At 39.5% G+C, this 23,539-nt stretch overlaps 1 protein-coding gene and 1 long non-coding RNA gene across 4 annotated transcripts in view; both read right to left on the bottom strand.

The window, feature by feature from the left end:
* Positions 1-23,539, bottom strand: part of KCMF1 (potassium channel modulatory factor 1) — a 79,411-nt gene that overhangs the window by 16,261 nt on the left and 39,611 nt on the right. For all 3 annotated transcript variants that reach the window (XM_081596924.1, XM_081596925.1, XM_081596926.1), the window contains exons 2-3: positions 17,101-17,268; positions 11,052-11,191 (exon numbers count right to left, since the gene is read on the bottom strand). In XM_081596924.1, coding sequence (XP_081453050.1) covers positions 11,052-11,191; positions 17,101-17,268 — 308 coding nt within the window. The remainder of the gene's footprint in view (positions 1-11,051; positions 11,192-17,100; positions 17,269-23,539) is intronic.
* On the bottom strand, positions 4,731-6,452 carry LOC145547417 (uncharacterized). Its single transcript, XR_014083820.1, has 2 exons — positions 6,113-6,452; positions 4,731-5,998 (listed from the first exon to the last, which is right to left on the bottom strand). It is a non-coding gene; the product is annotated as an uncharacterized LOC145547417 (long non-coding RNA).

Genomic DNA, 23,539 nt, shown 5'->3' with positions numbered 1-23,539 from the left:
CTGAGGAGCCAGGCTGCTTCTTCACCAGCCGGACGATCCACTTTGATGCACCATCTTCCCAGACCCCTGGACTCTGCCCTTCATCTCATATCCTGGGACACCATCCTTCTTCTCAACAGCAAATGCCTTAAGTGAAATAACTGCCTTGGCAATCAGCACTTCTTGACTAGGTTTCTGGATCACAAGCTTGATTTCTTTTTCTGTTCTAATTTTAGATCCATGAGAAACATTTTCCTTTTGAGGATACGGGTTCAAAGGCTGTGATTTCCCTACATCATCTTCTACTGTTACTTTCTGATGACACTGGATGTCTGAGGCATCATTTCTCTGACGATTATGCTCCTATAACAGGGAGCAAATGCTTCGGGGTAAATTCTGCCCTTTCTGGATTCATGTTCATTCACATAATCATTATGTTTAAGTTCATCATGTTTCAAAAGAACTACAGAATCACTCAAACCCTACTATCCTTTTCTTCCCAAATGAGAGCCGAGATGGCATGAGGGTGGAGAAAGGTCGTTCCTTGTACTGGGGCAAACACTTCTACTCACTGTCCACCAGACCAAGCGGACAAATACTCTGGTTTTAAAGGTTCTCTACTATCTGGCCCCATTTGGTACATTTGATTTTGTTTCCCACCCCAGTCCACAACCATCAATGACTTTCTATCCTCTCCACCTACCATGTTCTTTCTATCCCTGAATTCTGGTTCAGGTCCCTTCCCTCCGAGTAATGCCATTCCTTCCCATTCTGTCCACTTTTTGAAATAACACCCATTCTCAAGGGCTACCTCAATTCACAAAACCCTGGCTCCTTTTGGCATTTTTCTCCAGTTGTGTCAGAAAAGTCAGTTTGCTTTTTAGACATGCCATAAGGTGCATGTTTTAAGTTTACTATGCTGACAGCCATCGTGCTTTATACTCCCAGAATCTGACGACTTCAAAAAGCGCTACTTCATATGACATATAAGAAGCAATGCTCCTGGTTAATGCTTGGAGAGACACACTGAGAACATACAAGGACATACACTGTCTTGAGAAAGACCAGCAAATGCTTCCCTGTCCAAGTTGTCCTTAATAAGTGACCCAGGCATGACCTAGAACAGCCTTTCTTCTGACATTATCTGTCTGGGGGCAAAGAAGTGGAGTAAAGTAAAAACTGTGTTCTATCGGTTTCCTCAATTAGAGCTAACAACTCAGTTAATTTTTGCTCAGGCGCCCCCACTTTTTCTCATACACAAGGCCTTCTGCAGCCCCTGCCCCATGTTTCCCTGTCATTTCTTGAAAACTCCTTTTCCATTCTTCATTCCTTTATCACAGCGGTGAGTCAACTTATGAAGTTAATCATGGTTGAAAAGATCACAAGTAATACCCTTGTCCCTGAGGATTTACAAGTTCTAAAGCAAAATGAAAGTGCAGTGAAGAAACTGTCTGCTGCCATAACTCTACTGTCTTCAGAAAAGCTCTGCCTATTTCTTCTTTATGTGAATGTGCTTTTTCCTTCCAATAATAAGACAAGAAAGAACACATAATTCTCCTGTGTTAATACTACACTAGCTTTTTAGCATAAGGTTACTTAGTACTTAGGCCTTCCCAAGCTAGCTTTGAAATCAAAGTTCACTGCGTGAAAAAAACAAAAAACAAAGTTCACCACTTGATGTGTTCTGCCAACTTATATGCTTATCATGCTCTGAGTTCCAAACTAGGTGTCTAAAGGACATTTACAAAAATAGTCTCTTTTAAAAGTTGGGATGGATCTTCCTTTTTTTAAAACAAAATATATATAGACAGATTATGTAGTAAATTCCAATAAAACATTTAAGTAAAGCCTTGTGTGTGTCGTTTAAAAAGGGCCAACTACTGGAAGCACATTAAGCACACTTCTTTCTGTGCTCCTCTTTTCAACTGGGTCCTAATTTCCGTTAAGTTAAAGGACTTATGCTGTGAAGTCCAGACAAGCGGGTAAAGTTGAAGTTCTGACTGGTTATATTTGTTATACTGTACAGTTTTGCTACATGGATTAGCTAATTAAGTATTTACTGAGTAAATATTCAGGTACAATTTATGTCTGGGGCTTCCCAGGCAGTGATAGTGGTAAAGAATCTGTCTGCCAATGCAGGAGATGTAAGAGATGGAGGTTCGATCCCTGGGCTGGGAAGATCCCCTGGAGAAGAGCAACACAATCCACTCCAGTATTTTTGCCTGGAGAATCCCAATGGACGGAGGAGCCTGGCGGGCTACAGTCCATGGGGTCGCAAAGAGTTGGACACGACTAAGCATCTGAGCAGCATGTCTGGGACACACTTCGTGTCTTCCTTTTTAAGGGACTCTTAAATTCACCTCTAGAAATAACCTAGGCTTATTCTGTAAGGCAGATTTTCTGGTCATCTGCAGTACAATGGGGGTGTTTCTGTTTTTGTTTTTACTTATTTCGTTGTGCAGGATCTTCATTGTTCTGTGCAGGATCTTCACTGATGCATGTGGGATTTAGTTTCCCAACCAGGAATCGAACTCTGGCTCCCTCATTGGGAGCACAGAGTCTTCACCACTAGACCACCAGGGAAGTCCCCAGTGGGGGTGTTTTTAACAAAGTTTCTTTTACTGAAAAGTGATGATCCTGGAGAAACTATTAGAATTTAAAACCATGACACACAAAACCCCTTACATGCATTACATTTTAATCCTCATAGAAAAAACAGAATTGACATTCTACTGAGCTAACAACTGCTAAGGCTAACTGATAACTCCAGGGTTTTGGCTCTCTTGCCAAGTTAAAAAGTAGTTTATCTTTTCAAAATTGCATATATAATGAAAATAAGACTGAAGGGTGAAGTTTTGCTTTGGGAAGATACAAAAAGTGGAAAATCTGTGCTACATGGGCAATAAACCTCTGGGCCCTTCTCTAGAAGCATCTAGCTTGTAGCTACGTGCACCTTAGCCATCTGTCCAACACAGATACAGATTCTTTCAAGAGCTGAGGGAGCATACTGTTTAACTCAATTATAATCTCGCTTTCTGTTGTTGCACTGGAACACTCAAATTAACTTATAATTAAGTATGAGCTACTTCATAGTGAATTTATTTTTCTCCTCAGTTCCATTTTCCCATTTTAATGCTTGGGTTGGGACTGTCGCCTGCTTCCAAAGAGCAGCATTTAGAATGTTAGGGAGTTTTTGTTGAACATAAAAACTTCAGTTTTCCCCTACATTTTTATCTATGGTTTAAAAGTACTAAATAATTAAAGTTTTGGTTTCAAACTTGTTTCCTGACATTAATTTAAATTCTACGTGTATACTGATGTGTTGGGAACTCATAAAACTTGAAAAAACATCAATTTAGCCATAATGAAAAATAATTCCAAAGTGGTCAGAGCAGTCCTATTTCTTTATCCTGTTCACAGGTCACTCTGAATGTGAGCAATTATGTCCATGAACACTTAGAAGAAAAACCCCAATGAAAGGTTGATTGTTGCTTCCTCGGTGGCTCAGTGATAAAGAATTCACCTGCCCATGCAGGAGACTTGAGTTTGATCCCTGGGTTGGGAAGATCCCTGGAGAAGGAAATGGCAACCCACTCAGGTATTCCTGCCTTGAAAATTCCTGGAGAGAGGAACCTGGTGGGCTACAGTCCACAGGGTCGCAGAGTTGGACATGACTTAGCGACTAAACAACAACAAAGCTTTACTGTTTCCATCCATCCTGGGGTAAGCTACATATTTCACCTGCAGGCTTAGAGAAAGAAAAGGAAAGAGGCATCTTGTGTTGTTGAGTGGTGTTGGTAAGCACCTTTAAGCCACAGGGGGACAGGTATAGGGAGGCTGGACCCAAAGCCAGAGGCAATTTTAGTGAAAACTCACAAATGACTCTACCTAAGTTAGTTAGGGTTTATATTGCTTATAATGAGTTGAAATTAAGAGTCTGACAATGACAGAAGCTCTGTAGGCTCCTCTTCTCCAGAGCTTAATGATGTTAAGTGAGGCTGAGTCTGGTAGGATTTCCCAGAAAAAAATCACCTCAGCCGTGAATACCAAGATTGGCATCTTCAAATAATTTTCTTAACCAGTTTTTTTTTTTTTAACCCGAGGAGCACAATGGGGATAAAAGGGGTACCAGGAGAAGAAGAGACAAGGTGGAAAAGTACTTAAGGAACTTCTAAGCTACCTTACAATTTGCCAACAGCTGTCAGGGGGCTCCCATCTTTAATTTATACCACACTTTCTACAAATTTTTCCGCATGCCTTGCAAAAAGAAGCTCCATTACTATGCACTACCTTGAAATTAGCTGTCTGGACACTGAACTAGACAAACCAGTGTTTCACAGGACAAAGAAAAAATCAAACCAGTGGCCAAAGAAAAAAAGAACTCAAACCTAATGTCTCTACACGCACTGTTCTCTTACCAGCCCTCCCCTTCATACTGGGTGCTTTTCCCATTCTGAAAACAGCCTACTCATCTCCCCTATGGGAGTTTATTTCAACACAGAGGAAGGTACAGAGGAAAAAAAACCCTACCCACGGAAACAACATACTCTGAAATATTAGGCATGACACTTTCTTGGAAAAGCTATCATCATCTGATTCTCATAATATTTTAAATGACTCCCCTTCTGGTTTTCACATCACCTAAAGAAACTAATTTCTCACAGAAATATCTTTTAAAGTATCATGACACCCATATAAATAGAATTATCCTAGAACAACCTAGAATCCCCAACACGCCTCCTATCATTTCCTTCCCTGCTATCAATATCAACTCAAAAATCTACTGGGAAACCAATGGCTATATCACCCTTTGTTGTTCAGTCACTCAGTTGTGTCTGACTCTGTGACCCCATGGATGGCAGCACACCAGGCTTCCAGTCCTTCACCATCTCCTGGAGCTTGCCCAAACTCATGTCCATTGAGTTGGTGATTCCATCCAACCATCTCGTCCTCTGTCGTCACCTTCTCCTCCCACCTTCAATCTTCCCCAACATGTGGGTCTTTTCCAATGAATCAGTTCTTCGCATCAGGTGGCCAAAGTATTGGAGTTTCAGCTTCAGAATCAGTCCTTCCAATGAATATTCAGGGTTGATTTCTTTTAGGATTGACTGGTTTGATCTCCTTGCAGTCCAAGGAACTCTCAAGAGGCTCCTCCACAGTCCAAAAGCATCAATTTTTCGATGCTCAGTCTTTATGGTCCAATTCTCACATCCATACATGACTACTGGAAAAATCATCGCTTTGACAAGATGGACCTTTGTCGGCAAAGTAATGTCTCTGCTTTTTAATATGTTGTCTAGGTTGGTCATAGCTTTTCTTCCAAGGAGCAAGTGTCTTTTAATTTCATGGCTGCAGTCACCATCTGCAGTGCTTTTGGAGCCCCCAAAAATAAAGTCAGTCACTGTTTCCATTGTTTCCCCATCTATTTGCCATGAAGTGATGGGAACAGATGCCATGATCTTTGTTTTCTGAATGTTGCATTTTAAGCCAACTTTTTCACTCTCCTCTTTCAGCTTTCATCAAGAGGCTCTTTAGTTCTTCTTCGCTTTCTGCCATAAGGTTGCTGTCATCTGCCTATCTGACATTATTGGTATTTCTCCTGGCAATCTCGATTCCAGCTTGTGCCTCAACCAGCCCAGCATTTCACATGATGTACTCTGCATATAAGTTAAATAAATAAGTAGGGTGACAATATACTGCCTTGATGTACTCCTTTTGGAACCAGTCTGTTGTTCCACATCTGGTTCTAACTGTTGCTTCTTGACCTGCATACAGGTTTCTCAGGAGGCAGGTAAGGTGGTCTGGTATTCCCACCTCTTGAAGAATTGTCCATAGTTTGTTGTGATCCACACAGTCAAAGGCTTTAGCATAGTCAATGAAGCAGAAGTATATGTTTTTCTGGAATTCTCTTGCTTTTTCGATGATCCAACAGATGCTGGCAATTTGATCTCTGGTTCCTCTGCCTTTTCTAAATCCAGCTTGAACATCTGGAAGTTTGTGGTTCACGTACTGCTGATGCCTAGCTTGGAGAATTTTAAGCATTACTTTGCTAGCATGTGAGATGAGTGCAATTGTGTGGTAGTTTGAACAGTCTTTGGCATTGCCCTTCTCTGGGATTGGAATGAAAACTAACCTTTTCCAGTCCTGTGGCCACTGCTGAGCAGTTTTCCAAATTTTTTGCCTTGAGAAGTCCATTTTTTGCACTTGAGAAGTGCACATGCATGCACTTCCATGCATGACCACCATGAATAGTATGAAAAGGCAAAAAGATACCACCCTTAATAAGCGAGAATATCACTACTGTCTGATTTTAAACAAGTAAATGTGCTCAAAATAACTATTATTAAAAATGTGCAAAGTTAGCCAAATACTAGAGAGAGAAAAAAGTGATTTATAAAATAGAAAGTGTTCTGCATCAAAGGTAATGAAAAGCACAAATGGTAAAAGTACCAAATACCAGTCTTCTGTAATCTATCTAAATGCAGTTGAGCAGCAGCAAGATAGCTGTCTGCAGCAGAGGTATTTTTCAAGTGCTTTGTTAATTCAATAAAATACCATTGTTAGTTCACAGAAAAGCAGACTACACAAGCAGTAACAGTCAGTCAAAGCCTATTTTTAAAACAAAGTGTATTTGGCTTTTAAATCCTTATTTTTCTTGATTACCTGCTTATAAGAGTCAACAGTCAATTATAGTATTTAAGAAAACATACAAGATTGTATCAGCAGATTTGTAAAAATTATGGCTTACATCACTATTACTGCTCCTAATAAGGAAATACCTGTGTTGGGAAGTTATCAGCTCTATATGTCTACATATTAAAATGGCCTTTCAATGAAATACAGATAGTACATTGATGGTCAAAATTTAAAAGTCTCATATATAACTAAAAAATATGTAACTTCTCATAGCTCTGATGTATAAACCATATCTGTCACATTGTTTCAGTTTGCAGTATATTTCATCTAATATTTTCCTGCCTGTTTAATTTAGGAATCAAATGCATCTAACTGTTTATACATAAAATGCCACAATGATGAGGATAATTTCTGTTCTGTGCTCTATGATTCCTTCTAATTGACATTCAATTGTCTAAATGTTAAATAAATTATCAGCTAAAACAGATTATTTTGACTAAAAAAGATTTAAAAGACCTTTTATGTCATCATGTTTCCCCCAAAGAATAAAACTGTCTAAAGTCTGATTATGGAAAATTTCTGAAATCATTCTTTTTCCTTGACTGTTACTTTTTTATCAAATTGATATAAATGGAACACAATACAATCATGCTATTATTACAAAAATATCTAGGTCTTCACTAAAAAGCGAGGGACTGTATCACTTTCATGCATGAAGAGCACCTCAAAGCTGGAGACTGCCCTATGCTCCTTTCTGAAGATGAAGAAAACAAACAGTAAACCAAATGAAAATCAGAAAGCTTGCAGCAGGGAATACTAGAGAACTGACGTGACTATGAACAGCGTAATATATTGCAACACAGATTTCTAGAAGTGAGAAGAAAACTTTGGTGAATCCAAAAGTACTTTTACCTTTTAAAATGTAAGTAACATTCTTAATATAAAATTGCAAGAATTTATTAAACAAAGAACTGAAAGATTAATTATATATCATTAATTAGAGGTAAAGGTACATTTTACTTAAACAACAACAATAAAAATCCCTGAAGGCTTTCTAATAAGCTGCAGTGCTAGTCAGCAAATGTAAGACTTAAGAAAACTATCAGGAATCACACTTAACGTTTTTATGTTCAAGGCTTTCCTACCACGTTTCTTCCACACTCCTTGACCACCTCCTCAGCAGATCCTTCACGTTTGCAATCCCATTTGACCTCTAGTGCTCACTTCTACTACCAGCTGATAGAGTTTGATAATTACATACTACTTCCGTTCTTACTTCTTCCCACAATCAAAAACTAGTTAGTTGTCCCAATCTACTTGATTTCATAACTATGAGGGTTTTTAAGAACTTGCACTTAACTTCAAAAATCACACTGTTTATCAGATTTGGTGTTTATAAAAAGACTCTTGAGATTATACCCAATCCAATTCTAAAATTTTAATCAGCTTCTCTATGCATTCTATGTCAGGTGTTGTTTTTCATGATACCTAGTTTTGAAGAATCCTCCATATCCTCACATCAAAAGCTCAAGTAATCGGAAATTAACCTTAAGAAGGGAGGCGAATCTTAGGTGAGGTCCTTAAGGTCCTAAGTTGAAAAAAACGAGGCAAAAATACAGACAAGGACTACAAAGCTATTAACTTTCCACAGACTTTCGTATTAGCTATGCCAGGTATCAGTGAACACTCACTAATGATGACAATAACATTTGCAGTGATATACCCTCCTGCCCCTAAACGTTCCAAAGGGATGATGGTTAGAGGAGTGAGGTCCCAGAGGATGGTACAAGCTGGTGGTGCAGAGGACAGGTGCAATAAATACAGGGGCAAAGGAGGACAGCATATTGAGCATTTAGAAAGAAAAATATAGGCAGGAATAGAAAAGGAGATACAGTTATTATGTGACTCTTAATTCCTTACCTACCAGAATGACATGAGTCACTACTGAACTCCAGAATTCAAAAATGTCTGATTTACCATGATTTGGCAAAAGAGAGGGAGGGAGGGTGTTGCGAGGGGACACATAATAAAATCAGGTGGATATTTACATATAACTGTAACACATCAGAGCTCATAACATGCTTCACATATTTACCTAGAGGCATTCAAAATACCTGACTGGCATGTTATCAGCAGTGATCCCTAAGCACAGACCGCCGGCAGTATGCCACATGTGGTATACCTGCTGAACGCAGCCCTGAATCTGGGACACGACCTACTTGGTTCAGAGAATCAAGCACGCCTGTACCAAAGATTCTTGTCTGCTTGCTACTTTTCACTTTGAAATGTCTGGTATTCTATGAATGGGAACAGAGGTAGATGCAGTGTTCATGTAGACTAAGAGCTGATGAGGAGGGAGAAATCCTTAAAGTATTCCACAAATACAAATATGAAAAAAATAGTATGGCCACTGCCTTGAGCTATGTTCCCAAAGTTGGGGAACTAAAGCAAGGCATATGATTGAATACAACTTATGAGAGAGAGACCACAAAACCATTGTGTAGATGGTATTTAATTTTCAAACTGTGTATCAGGTACAAAGGACTATAAATAAATTGTATTTACTTTCTGGAAAAAATAAAAGGCAAAGCTGCTGGTGGTTAATTCTAATTTTTAAAAATGAACAATTAGTTTTTCACTCATGGAGGGGATTTGAATTTTCACTAGACTCTCCAATTTTAGATATGGAAAATGGACACATTGTCCTGTCCCAGTGGGGTGATGAAAGTACAGTACTATATCAGGGTCTATTGGCTAACACAATGATTTTTAGAATGCCTGGTTTACAACCGGGAAATCCTGCCTTATGACAAATAAATATTCAAACATAACAGAATTTAAACCAAAGAGAAATTATTCTAACTTTTCCACACAACCAGGGTAGACACGCAGTCAAATCATCATCCTTCCCATTGTTATCTAGGACTGTTCCAGAAGGAAGCAAAATCACCTTGCAGAATAAAAAGAACAAGTTAAGTCAAATGTGACAATAGTGTTCTGAGGTTAGGCAAGGTGTAGATGGAAGAGCACTTATGAGCTGTTAGTAAGATTTGATTTGAGAACTACATAATGGAAATTTACCAACTGTTTGGACTATAAACCTTATAACAACTTTAGCATCAAATTAACAGTGTACGTGGCAATAAGAGTGAACCTCACAGCTATAACAGCAGGGCTGTAGCAGAGATGGAATACGACAGTGGCTAAGTAGGGACTCTACAACCCAGAGGGGCTCTGGCTGAGCTCAAACATCTGGTTCTGCCTTTAAGTTTCACTTAATTTGTTCTGAGTACGTTCAGGGGCTTCTGCACTAAAGCAGTGTGCAGCTGTTTATGCCAACCTCTCCAAGTCCCATCCCACACACCCAGCTCTCCCGGCTCACTCTATCTACTGGTACCAATGAGAAATGAGGGAAGCAGACTCTTTGGGAGTGACGCATCATTTCCTGAAGTTGGAAATATGCTGACTCAGATGTTAGGTAAAATATCTACAATGTTTTCAAGGCAAGACTCGGTGTGTTATTCTGAGTCCCTGGCCACTGGGAAAGACAAAGTAGGAGGAACTTCTAGGGGCTCAAAGCTTTGACCTATGAAGCAAGAGATGTGGTCTGATGAAAACCAAGTAAGGTCAATGATATGTTACAGTGAGATGTGACAGTGGATTACTACTTAATATGTGACTAAAGATTTTAAAATTTCCTTATGAATGTTTCCTTAGAGAAAAGAAATCAACCAGGTAGCAAGAATACTATAAAAAGCAATGTGCTGGGCTTCCCTGGTGACTCAGTGGTAAAGAATCCACCTGCCAATGCAGGAGACACAGGTTTGATCCCTGGACTGGGAAACCCCACATGCTATAGAGCAACTAAGCCCATGCTCTACAACTACTGGCCCTGTGCTCTAGAGCCCAGGAGCTGCCAACTATTAGGATCATGCATCACAACTATTGAAGCCTGAGAGCCCTCGAGCCTGTGCTCCACAAGAGAAGCCACTGCACTGAGAAGTCCAAGCACCCCAACTAGAGAGTAGCCCCTGCTTGCTGCAACTAGACAAAGGCCCACGCAGCCACAAAGACACAACACAGCCATAAATAAATAAATAAGTAAATTTTTTTAAAAAAGAGAGAGAGTTGTTTGTTGCAAATTGGAGCCTTTTCACCAAGCGTTTACTAAAGGCTCCTGAATTTGGTTAAGATGCCACACTGCTTTTAGCAGCAACAGGGAAAGAAAGGCTAGTGGGGACAAGAAGGGAGCACTATCTTGTACACATGCAGCTTCCCAGGATGTGTAAAAGTTGCTGTTAAGAGATAATTTTAACAATTATCATGCAGACAGTATCAGTACACTTAGCAGGAGGCAGAACAGTGACAGGGCTTTGTCTTGTGTTAGAAACAATGTACTTTACCGGATGATTTACAGATAAGGCTGCTTCACTTACCACTTCTGTTGATGTTTCTGCATGTTCAGAAGTAACATGTTCTTGAAGAGATGTCTCCGTATAGCCCATTTTTCCACAATAGGGACAAGTGAAAGACTGTGGCTGCTCTACGGAGAAAGCTTCCCCACCATAGTACAAATCTGAAAAACAGAGCGGATCTGCATTGAGAAATAATTACCGATTTTTTAAAAATACAGAAAAATGTAGCTCAGTTATATCTGACACTTTTGCAACCCCATGGACTGCAGCCTGCCAGGCTCCTCTGCCCATGGGATTCTCCCTGGGTTCAATCCCTGAGTCAGGAAGATCCCCTGGAAACGGAGATAGCAACCCACTCCAGTATTCTTACCTGAAAAATCCCATGGACAGAGAAGCCTGACAGGCTACAGTCCATGGGGTTGCAAAGAGTCAGACACAACGACCACATACACCTATTTTTTTAGTATATCACTTCATTACAAACATCTCATTATTTAACATGAAACAAATTCCCAATTTAAGAGGATAGGATCATTTCTGTGAGAAGAGAAAATGAACGAAAGTGTTTATTACATGACAGATTTCTTCATTCTTTGGGCGATTTCAACTACCTTAAAAATACTTAAACCCATTACATATATATTGACCATTTATTATATGTATAAGACTTGCCAGGTGAATTTGGGGTAGGTGAAGATAAATGTACTTGAAAAAAAAAAAAAAGAAGAAAGAAAGAAAAGAACAGAACTTCCTTACCTGATAAGGGGCACCTACAAAACCCCCAAGCTGACATCATACTTACTGGTGAAAGGGTGGATGCTTTCCCCTAAGACCAGGAACAAGACAAGAATTGCCACTCTGGCCATTTCTATTCAATATTTTAGTGGAGAATCTAATCACAGTAGGCAAGAAGATGAAATGAAAGGCATCCAGATGGAAAGAAAGAAGTAAAACTCTATTAGCAGATGACAGGATCCTGCATATAGAAAATCCTAACGAATCCACTAAAAAACTAGCAGAACTCAGAAACGAGCTCAGTGACATTACAGGTTACAAGATCTATACCTGCGGTGGGAGGGCTGGAAGACTAGGATTAATATACACACTATTGTATACAAAATAGATAACCTATAAGGATCTACTGTATAGCACAGGGAACTCTACTCAATACTCTGTAACGACCTATATAGAAAAGGATCTAAAAGAGTGGACATATGTATACGCTTAACTGATTCACATCGACGTACACCTGAAACTGACACAACACTGTAAATCAACTATACTTCAATAAAAATAAAAACAAAACAAACAAAACAGCAGACACAGGAGAAGCGCTGAAAACTGAGAAGTTACCTTTTGTAAGAGATATCTACATTATGAGATAAACCTCCATCTGTACCAGGAAGAGAAGAGGTTCAGCGCTAAACCTCTAGAAGCCTCTATGAAAGGAGAGGCAAGGACTTGAATTCACATAACAACTTAACTCTGCAAAACAAAGTTACCCTTGTTTACCTCCCATAAATGGCCTCCTCCCCACCCAGCTCCCCCAAATCTTTTGTCTTTAGCTAGAGATGGTATTTAAGATGAAGGCTTGGGCCATTTCAGGGAGTTACTGTTTTCCTGGGCATCACCCATGTATATAGAAGGTAGACATGTTACCAAACTTCTGTTAGTTTTTTTTTTTTTAATAAAAGATCTATGACAGACACAAATTGTTTCTCTGTAACTTGGAGTGGGCAATCCAGAACAAAAATTTTAAAAAATTTCATTTACAATTTCAAAAAGAATAAAACATTTAGAAATACATTTAACAACAGAAGTGTAAAATTTATCCTTTGATAACTATAAACTTTTGTTGAAAGAAATGAAAGATGACCTAAATAAACAGAAAGACATCCTGCATTAACAGGGTAGCAGACTTACTATCATTGTTTTCCAAACTGATCTACAGATACAAAACAATTCCTATCAAAATCCCAGTTGGTTTCTTCGCATAAATTTCACAAGCCGATTGTAAAGTTCACACAAAATTCAAGGGATTGACAATACCCACAGTAAGCCTGAAAATGAACAAAGTTGGAAGACTCATACTTTATGATTTCAAAGCTTATTATGTAACTGAGACACTATAGTACTGGCATGTAGACATACAAATCAATGGAACAGACTGAGAGTCCAGAAATTAAAAGTGACATTTATGGTCAATTGATTTTCTTTTCTAACAGCTTCACTGATATACTTTGACAAATAAAAATTGTATATATTTATGGTATACAATGATGTTTTGACGTATGTGTATACTGTGAAAAGATCACCACAATCAAGCTAATTAACGTTTCCATCACCTCTACACAGTTACCATTGTGTGTGTATGTATATGTGTTGAGAAGATTTGAGAGCTATCCTCTTCAAAAATTTCCAGTACACAATATTGTTAACTACGATCACCATACAACACCATACACCATACAACTATGATCCCTCTTCCAGCAACATAACAGAAGACTCTACACATGGACATGACCAGCTGGTCAATACTGAAATCAAACTGGTTATATTCTTTGCAGCCAAAGATGGAGAAGCTCTATACAGTCAGCAAAAAGAAGACTGGGAGCTGACTGTGGCTCAGATCATGAACTCCTTATTGTCAAATTCAGACTTAAATTGAAGAAAGTAGGGAAAACCACTAGATCTTTCAGGTATGACCAAAATCAAACCCCTTACGATTATATAGTGGAAGTGACAAATAGATTCAAGGGATTAGATCTGATAGACACAGTGCCTAAAGAATTATGGACGGAGGTTCATGACACTGTACAAGAGGCGGCACTCAAGACCATCCCCAAGAAAAAAAAATGCAAAAAGGCAAAATGGTTGTCTGAGGAGGCCTTACAAATAGCAGAGAAAAGAAGAGAAGCTAAAAGCAAAGGAGAAAAGGAAAGATATACCCATCTGAATGCAGAGTTCCAAAGAAAAGCAAGGAGAGATAAGAAAGCCTTCCTCAGTGATCAATGCAAAGAAACAGAGGAAAATAACAGAATGGGAAAGACTAGAGATCTCAAGAAAATTAGAGATACCAAGGGAACATTTCATGCAAGTGAAAGCGAATTTGCTCAGTCATGCCCGACTCTCTGTGACCCCATGGACTGTAGCCCACCAGGCTCCTCTGTCCATGGGATTTTACAGGCAAGAATACTGGAGTGGGTTGCCATTTCCTTCACTAGGAGATCTTCCCGACCCAGGGATCAAATCCGGGTCTCCCGCATTGTAGGCAGATGCTTTACCATATGAGCCATCAGGCACAATTAAGGACAGAAATGGTATGGACCTAACAGAAGCAGAAGATATTAAGAAGAGATGGTAAGAATACACAGAAGAACTATACAAAAAAGATGTTCATGACCCAGATAACCACGATGGTGTGATCACTCACCTAGAGCCAGACATCCTGGAATGTGAAGTGAAGTGGGCCTTAGGAAGCATCACTACAAACAAAGCTAATGGAGGTGACAGAATTCCAGTTGAGCCATTTTAAATCCTAAAAGAGGTTGTGAAAGTGCTGCACTCAATATGCCGGCAAATTTGGAAAACTCAGCAGTGGCCACAGGACTGGAAAAGGTCAGTTTTCATTCCAATGCCAAAGAATGTTAAAACTACCACACAATTGCACTCATCTCACATGCTAGCAAAGAAATGCTCAAAACTCTCCAAGCCAGGCTTCAACAATATGTGAACTGTGAACTTCCAGATGTTCAAGCTGGATTTAGAAAAGGCAGAGGAACCAGAGATCAAATTGCCAACATCTGCTGGGTCATCAAAAAAGCAAGAGAGTTCCAGATAAGCATCTACTTCTGCTTTATTGACTATGCGAAAGCCTTTGACTGTGTGGATCACAACAAACTGTGGAAAATTCTTCAAGAGGTGGGAATACCAGACCACCTGACCTGCCTCCTGAGAAATCTGTATGCAGGTCAAGAAGCAACAGTTAGAACTGTACATGGAACAACAGAAAGGTTCCAAATCAGGAAAGGAGTACATCAAGGGTGTATACTGTCATCTTGCTTATTTAACTTATATGCAGAGTATATCATGTGAAATGCTGGGCTGGATGAAGCACAAGCTGGAATCAAGATTGCCGGGAGAAATAGCAATAACTTCAGATATGCAGATGACACCACCCTTATGGCAGAAAGTGAAGAAGAACTAAAGAACCTCTTGATGAAGGTGAAAGAGAGTGAAAAAGTTGGCTTAAAACTCGACATTCAGAAAACTAAGATCATGGCATCTTGTCCCATCATTTCATGGCAAATAGATAGGGAAACAATGGAAACAGTGACAGACTTTATTTTCTTGGGCTCCAAAATCACTGCAGATAGTGACCGCAGCCATGAAATTAAAAGACGCTTACTCCTTGTAAGAAAAGCTATGACCAACCTAGACAGCATATTAAAAAACAGAGTCATTACTTTGCCAACAAAGGTCCATCTAGTCAAAGCTATGGTTTTTCCAGTAGTCATGTATGGATATGAGATTTGGACTATAAAGAAAGCTGAGCACCGAAGAATTGATGGTTCTGAACTGTGGTACTGGAGAAACCTCTTGAGAGTCTCTTGGACTGAAAGGAGATCAAACCAGTCAATCCTCAAGGAAATGAGTCCTGAATATTCATTGGAAGGACTGATGCTGAAGCTGAAACTCCAACACTTTGGCCACTTGATGCAAAGAAGTGACTCATTGGAAAAGACCCTGATGCTGGGAAAGATTAAAGGCGAGAGGAGAAGGTGATGACAGAGGACGAGATGGTTGGATGGTATCACTGACTCAATGGACATGAGTTTGAGTAAGCTCCAGAAGTTGGTGATGGACAGGGAAGCCTGGTGTGCTGCAGTCCATGGGGTCACAAAGAGTCGGACACGACTGAGCAACTGAACTGATGATCACCATGCTACATTAGATCTCTAGAACTTACTCATCTTGCATAACAAAATTTTGTACTCTTTGACTAACAACACCCCATTATCCCCTTCCCTCTAGTCAGCTGATCTGCAACAGGAATGCCAAGACAATTCACTGGGGAGAGGATCTTCTCAATAAATGACACTGGGACAATTGGATATTCACATGCGAGAAAATGAAGTTGGACCTCTACCTCATTCCACACACAAAAATTAAATCAAAATGGATCAAAGATCTAAATGTCGATACTAAAATCATAAAACCTTAGAGGAAAATATATTTTTACATCTTCATGATCTTGGATTAGGTGATGGTTTCCTATATATGACATTAGAAGCACAACAAGGGAAAAAAAACAGATAAACTAGACATTATCAAAATCAAAACTTATGTGCTTCAAAACACATCATCAAGAAAGTGAAAAGACAACCCACAGAATGGGAGAAAATTTCTGCAAATCATTCACCTGTAAGGAACTTGTATACAGAATACACAAAGAATTATGAAAACTCAATAATAAAAGACGTATTACTCAATTAAAAAATGGGCAAAGGATTTGAACAGACATTTCTGCAAAGCAGATATGCGGGTGGCTAATCAGCACTAGAAAAGACAGTCAGCAGCATCACTGGCCAGAGAAATGCAAATCAAAACCACATGAGACACTACCACTTCACATCCACTAAGATGTCTACAGTCAGACAGATAATAACAAGTGTTGACTAGGTAAGAAATTATAGCATGAAACATTTAAAGGTTTTCTTATGCACTAACAGTGCCTTCTAATCAACTGTACAAATAATCTGCTTCCTGATAACTACAGCATGAAGATTTCTGTACTGTTAGCAAGAACAGTCAATTTAAACTTCACTCCTTCTTTACTGAGGCACTCTTTCATTTCACACTTTGCCAGCTATATTTATTTCTGAATGGCTTTCATAAGCAAACTATAAGAGAAAAAATTACTTAGAATAAAAAGTAAGATTTGCTTTATTTTTAATGAATTTGGAGCCTCCCTATGCAATGGGGATAGTTTTAGAACGTTTTGCCTTTACTTTTTCATACACGTACACAAAGTTCTAAATGATAATTCACTAAAATTTTAAATACGTACCAAAATCTACCCTTGTTAATATGCACTGCATTGGGTGGTCAGTTGTATGCCTTGTTGTTGTTGCACCACTTTCATAACAAGATGCACAAAGATCGTAATCGTAGCAAATTAAACACTTGTATCTGCGACCTCGAAAATTTCCTTTTAAACATGCATCACAGCTGACACCTATAAAAAAAGAAATATCATTAATTAGCAGTTATAAATGGCCACTCTTCATTTCATTTTTATAAATAAAAAGATGCACATATAACCCCAGATTTCTTTTCCAAACTGACTGAATACAACAATGTAAAATCATATAGGAATTTCTGTTTCCTCGATTTACTCTTCTCATAGGAGTAACTTGAAAACTTTTAAAACGTTTCGATGAACTAGCAAGAGGGCAACAGTCAAGTGAAAGAGGAGTGAGTAACTGGCCTCACTTAGGGAGGTGGGCAACTTGGGAAAGTCTGAGCTTATATGTTCATAGCACTGCAGGACAAAGCACAGGTAGCCAAGACCTGCCAGGTCTCCCATGGTGGGGTCTGAACAGGCAATTTCTCATAAAGGTGAGACCCTAATACACCCTCACTATACGTGTGAGCTAGCAATCCTTAGGGGATTACAAAACTTGCCCCCTGAAATCTCCTCTGCACAAAACACCACCACCACCACCCTGAAAAGTTATAACTATCAGAAGAAACCAGTCCAGATTTCACATAAGTGAAAATTTCAAATTCAGACTTCCAAATGGTTCTTAGGTCAAGAATTTAGAGTAGTCCTAAATAAGCACTGGCACCAAGCATCAGACAGAAATAAAATTTCAAGGAATGACAGTTTATGCACAAAATACCAACAAAAACCTAGATACCACCAGAAAGAAGCTTGTAAGAGCAAGCAGCAGAATCAGAATGGCAAAAAGTTGATAGCAGAACTGAATATCAAATACTAACAGTTTAAAACAAAGAGGAGCTTGAAAAGAAGAGGCAACCAACATATTTGAAAATGAACCAAATATCTCGATATGCAAAATGTGAAACTTAATGGGCAGGTATAATAGCAAGAAAGCCTTTTATTTACATGTGATATGCCTGTTTATGTAGAAAACTCCTGCTAAATTATTAGAATTAAGTATTTTAAACAAGCTAGCCAAACACAAACACCAATTTAATAAAATACTGATTGATTTTTCATTCCAAAAAGACAAATATATTTTAAAAATGCCATTTGAGGGACTTCCCTGGTGGTCCAGTGGTGAAGACTCCATGCTCCCAATGCAGGGGGCCCTGAGTTCAATACCTGGTCAGGGAACTAGATCCCACATGCTGCAACCAAGGGTTTGCATGCCACAACCAAAGATCCCACGAGCTGCAACTAAGACCAGGTGTAGTCAAATAAATAAATTAAAAAAAAAAAATTCCATTTGAGTCTACTTATATGAGGTACTCATGTGCTGTGTGCTAAATCGCTTTAGTCATGTCCGACTCTTTGCGACCCCGTGGACTGCAGCACGCCAGGCTTCTCTGTTCATGGATTTCTCCAGGCAAGAGTACTGGAGTGGGTTGCCATGTCTTCCTCCCATATGAGGTACCCAGATTAGCCAAATTCACAAAGAACAAAACAAGTCCCTCCCAAACCCAGAGCAGAACAGTGGTTAGCAGAGGCTGGGTGGAAGGGGAGAGGGGAGTACTGTTTAATGGTTTCATCCCAGTTTGGGATAATGAAAAAATTCTGGAGATGGACAGTGGTGATAGTTGCACAACAATGTGAATATACTAATTCCACTCACTGAACTGTATGCTAAAGGGTTAAAATGACAGATTTTATGTTGTGCATATTTTACCACAATAAAAAAATTACGTCATTTATAGTAGTATTCCTGAAAAGTGCCTATGAATAAACCTAACCAAAGACATGCAGCCCTTTATGAAATAAATTAGTAAAAATGTGTTCAAAGACATTAAATAGCTTTAAAAAAAATAAAAACACCAGGTTCACCATAATACCAATTCTCCCTAAATCGATCGGTGGATTTAATACAATTCTAATAAAAAAAAAAACAATCACAAAAGAATTTTTTGTGGAACATAATAAGCTGACTCAAATCTTTACACAATTTGCAAAGGGTAAAAATAGCCAAGACATTCCTGAAGGGTAACAAGATGGAGGGATTTGCTTAACATAGCAAGAGCTATTATAAAGCTACAGTAATTTAGATAGTAGGATACTGGCTTAGAGACAAACTGACCAAAGCAACAAAACAGAAAGCCCCTAAACTGGTGCTCAGATGGTAAAGAATCTGCCTGCAATGCAGGAGACCCAGATTTGATCCCTGGGTGGGAAGATCCCCTGGAGAAGGGAATGGCAACCCACTCCAGTATTCTTTAGGATTGACTGGTTGGATTTCCTCACAGTCCAAAAGACTCTCAAGAGTCTTCTCCAATACCACAGTTCAAAAGCATCAATTCTTTGGCGTTCAGCTTTCTTTATGGTCCAACTCTCACATCCATACATGACTACTGGAAAAACCATAGCTTTGACTAGATGGACCTTTGTTGGCAAAGTAATGTCTCTGCTTTTTAATATGCTGTCTAGGTTGGTCAGTTTTTCTTCCAAGGAGCAAGTGTCTTTTAATTTCATGGCTGCAGTCACCATCTGCAGTGATTTTGGAGCCCAAAAAAATAAAGTCTGTCACTGCTTCCATTGTTTCCCTATCTATTTGCCATGAAATGATGGGACAAGATGCCATGATCTTCGTTTTCTGAATGTTGAGCTTTAAGCCAACTTTTTCACTCTCCTCTTTCACTTTCATCAAGAGGCTCTTTAGTTCTTCTTCACTTTCTGCCATAAGGGTGGTGTCATCTGCATATCTGAGGTTATTGCTATTTCTCCCGGCAATCTTGATTCCAGCTTGTGCTTCATCCAGCCCAGCATTTCGCATGATATACTCTGCATATAAGTTAAATAAGCAAGGTGACAATATACACCCTTGATGTACTCCTTTCCTGATTTGGAACCGTTCTGTTGTTCCACGTACAGTTCTTCTTGACCTGCATACAGATTTCTCAGGAGGCAGGTCAGGTGGTCTGGTATTCCCACTTCTTGAAGAATTTCCCACAGTTTGTTGTGATTCACACAGTCAAAGGCTTTCGCGTAGTCACTAAAGCAGAAGTAGACGCTTTTCTGGAATTCTCTTGCTTTTTTTGATGACCCAGCAGACGTTGGCAATTTGATCTCTGGTTCCTCTGCCTTTTCTAAATTCAGCTTGAACATCTGGAAGTTCACGGTTCACATACTGTTGAAGCCTGGCTTACAGAATTTTGAGCATTTCTTTGCTAGCATGTGAGATGAGTGCAATTGTGTGGTAGTTTTAACATTCTTTGGCATTGCCTTTCGTTGGGATTGGAATGAATTCCACTGACCTTTTCTAGTCCTGTGGCCACTGCTGAGTTTTCCAAATTTGCTGGCATATTGAGTGTAGCACTTCCACAGCATCGTCTTTTGGGATTTAAAATGGCTCAACTGGAATTCTATCACCTCCACTAGCTTTGTTTGTAGTGATGCTTCCTATGAATCAGTCAATCCTGAAGGTAATCAGTTCTGAATATTCGTTGGAAGGACTGATGCTGAAGTTGAAACTCCAATACTTTGGCCACCTGATGTGAAAGCTGACTCATTGAAGAGACCGTGATGCTGGGAAAGATTAAAGGTGGGAGGAGAAGGGGATGACAGAGGATGAAATGGTTGGATGGCATCATCGACTCAATGGACATGAGTTTGAGCAAGCTCCGGAGTTGGTGATGGACAGGGAAGCCTGGTGTGCTGCAGTCCATGAGGGTGCAAAGAGTTGGACACAACTGAGTGACTGAACTGAACTGGACCAGTATTCTTGCCTGGAAAATCCCATGGACAGAGGAGCCTGATGGGCTACAGTCCAAGGGGATGCAGAGTTGGATATGACTGAGTACCTAACACACACACAAACAGATGCACACATGTTGAAATCTGTGTCACAACAGTAAGATCACTAGAGATCAGTGGGGGAAAGAGGGAGTAGACAGTAAATGGTACTAAGACAGGTGATCTCCCTGCCATATACGGGGACAACAGAGTTGGATCTCACCCACAGATTCCACACACAGGAATCAATTCCATCCACAGACTCCACACACAAGAATCAATTCCAGATGGTTTAAAGATAAGTGTGAAAGGGAAGTGAGAAAAATCTCTGAAGACAATATAAATCTCTGAATATTTTTATAAACTCAGAGTAGGAAATCATTTTCTTAACACACACATAGCCCAATAAAGAGATACATTCAACCGCATTAAAATTATGACTTTTCCTTCACTTTTAATATCCTAGAGTGATGGAAAAGTCAAGGCCCAGAATCTGGTGATAGATACAACATACACGACAGACAAGAGTTAGGTATACAGGATACATTAAGGAACTCAAATATATTAGGAAGAAAATGACCAACATCCAATAGGAAAATGGGCAAAGACTTCAATGGGCACTATAAAGAACAGCAAAATTGACCAATAGATACACGAAACAACACTCAATCTCATTACTCATCAAAGAAGTGCAAATAAAAACACCATGAGCCATTATTTTACATCCACTGTGCAAAATCCTAGAAGCCTCTTGATATCAAGTGCTAGTGAAGACAAGGAGCAACAGACTACTATGCTCTATGCTACTGGTGGGGACATGTATCACCAAAACCATTTTGCAAATTTTGTTCACATTCTAGTCAAGTTAAATGTGTACAATTACTACGTCTCTGCAATTCAATTCAATCATTCCCTGGGGCATCTTTTGCCCAGGAGAATCAGAAGAATGTAAAAGAATTTTCACAGTGGTTTTTTTAACTGAATAAAAAGGCTGTTAACAACCCAAAGGCCCATCAGACAGTTCATTATGGAATGAATTAAAAGATAATGGGGACTTCCCTGGTGGTCCAGTGGGTAAGCCTCCAACCTCCCAATGCAGGGGATCTGGTTCGTTCCTGGTCAGGGAACTAGATCTGGCATGTCCCAACTAAGATGCCTCCTTGCCACAAGGAAGATTCTGCGAGCTATAAAGGAGACCCAGTGCAGCCAAAACAAATAAATATTAAAAAAAAAAAAAAAAGAATAATGAACGACAGCCTAAAACAGTGGGTGAAGACAGGCATAAAAGCAAACTAAGTTATAAAACAAGTTAGAAGATACATGCCATGGAGAAAAAGAAGTAAAAAAGGATAAACTGTGGACAAAGAAAGCTCACTGAAAGGATGATGAGCAAAAAGATGGACTAGTTCGAAATCTGCCTATTCAAAGCAGCTTCCAAGCATGACAATGCACAACACTGAAGATACTGAAAAGGGGCAAGCACCTATTTAGATTCACAAATGAAAGTTTAATTTAACATGATATAACAACTTTGCCAAATAAAATGTAGCGTGAACTAAGCTACATCTCTTTAGGGTGCCAGAAAGGTAAGCTCAGGTTTGAACATTAACTTTTTGGAGTGTCCCATCTGACACAAGGGCTTCCCAGGTGGCGCTAATGGTAAAGAACCCTCCTGCCTGTGCAGGAGACATAAGAGACATGGCTTCGATTCCTGGGTTGGGAAGATCCCCTGGAGGAGGGCATGGCAACCCACTCTAGAATTCTTGCCTGGGAATCCCATGGACAGAGGACCCTGGCAGGCTATGGTCCATGGGATCCCAAAGAGTTGGACGTGACCAAAGGGAGTTAGTATGCATGCATATTGCATAGAGCTAACGAAACCTAACATTTTTTAAATCCAGGAGACCTCAGTGCTATCATCTAGTGGCCCTACAGCCTTGGCTCTTAAGGTGATATTTTATTTGACAACATTTGAACTCTTGTTTCTATTATAACATGATACTTTTTCTATAGGAGTTTTGGTTTTCAGCGTTGTAAATATTATCAACATCACCAGAAGTAATTTCATTCTTCCTATCAAGGAATTGATCATTCTACATATGCCACATGTATGCTCTGTTTCAGATTTCCTGAGCCTCTTGATACCAGGTAGAACACTGCTATTAACCAAGGAACTGTGCATTGAAGAGCTGGCTTGTTTTCCCTGCTAGGAAAGCACCTGGGGTAGACAGGAAGGGAGCAAATTTTGTTAGTGTGTGTTATAAAGTGCATTCTGACAGATATACTTAAAAGAGATTCTGTTCTGAGAAATCTGGGGTCCTTTTCTAAGCTAAATGAGATTTAATCATTTCAGGTGGGGGCAGAGAGAGATAGGATTGCTACTGAGAAATTGTAGCAAGTCTATGCATGCTTCCTTTCATGCTTTTTAGAGACTCTGAGCTACTATCAGCCTGGTGTGCTACAGTCCATGGAGTTGAAAAGAGTCAGACACAACTGAGCAACTGAACTGAACTGAGCTATTATCAAGAGAGGTGGTATGGAATCTTCTCTCAAGTCA

Source organism: Giraffa tippelskirchi, chromosome 4 (assembly GCF_054371585.1).
Source record: "Giraffa tippelskirchi isolate mGirTip1 chromosome 4, T2T-mGirTip1v1.2.pri, whole genome shotgun sequence".
Lineage (NCBI taxonomy): Eukaryota > Metazoa > Chordata > Mammalia > Artiodactyla > Giraffidae > Giraffa > Giraffa tippelskirchi.
The sequence above is the reverse complement of the archived record's forward strand: the minus strand, read 5'-3'. Positions and strand labels throughout refer to the sequence as shown.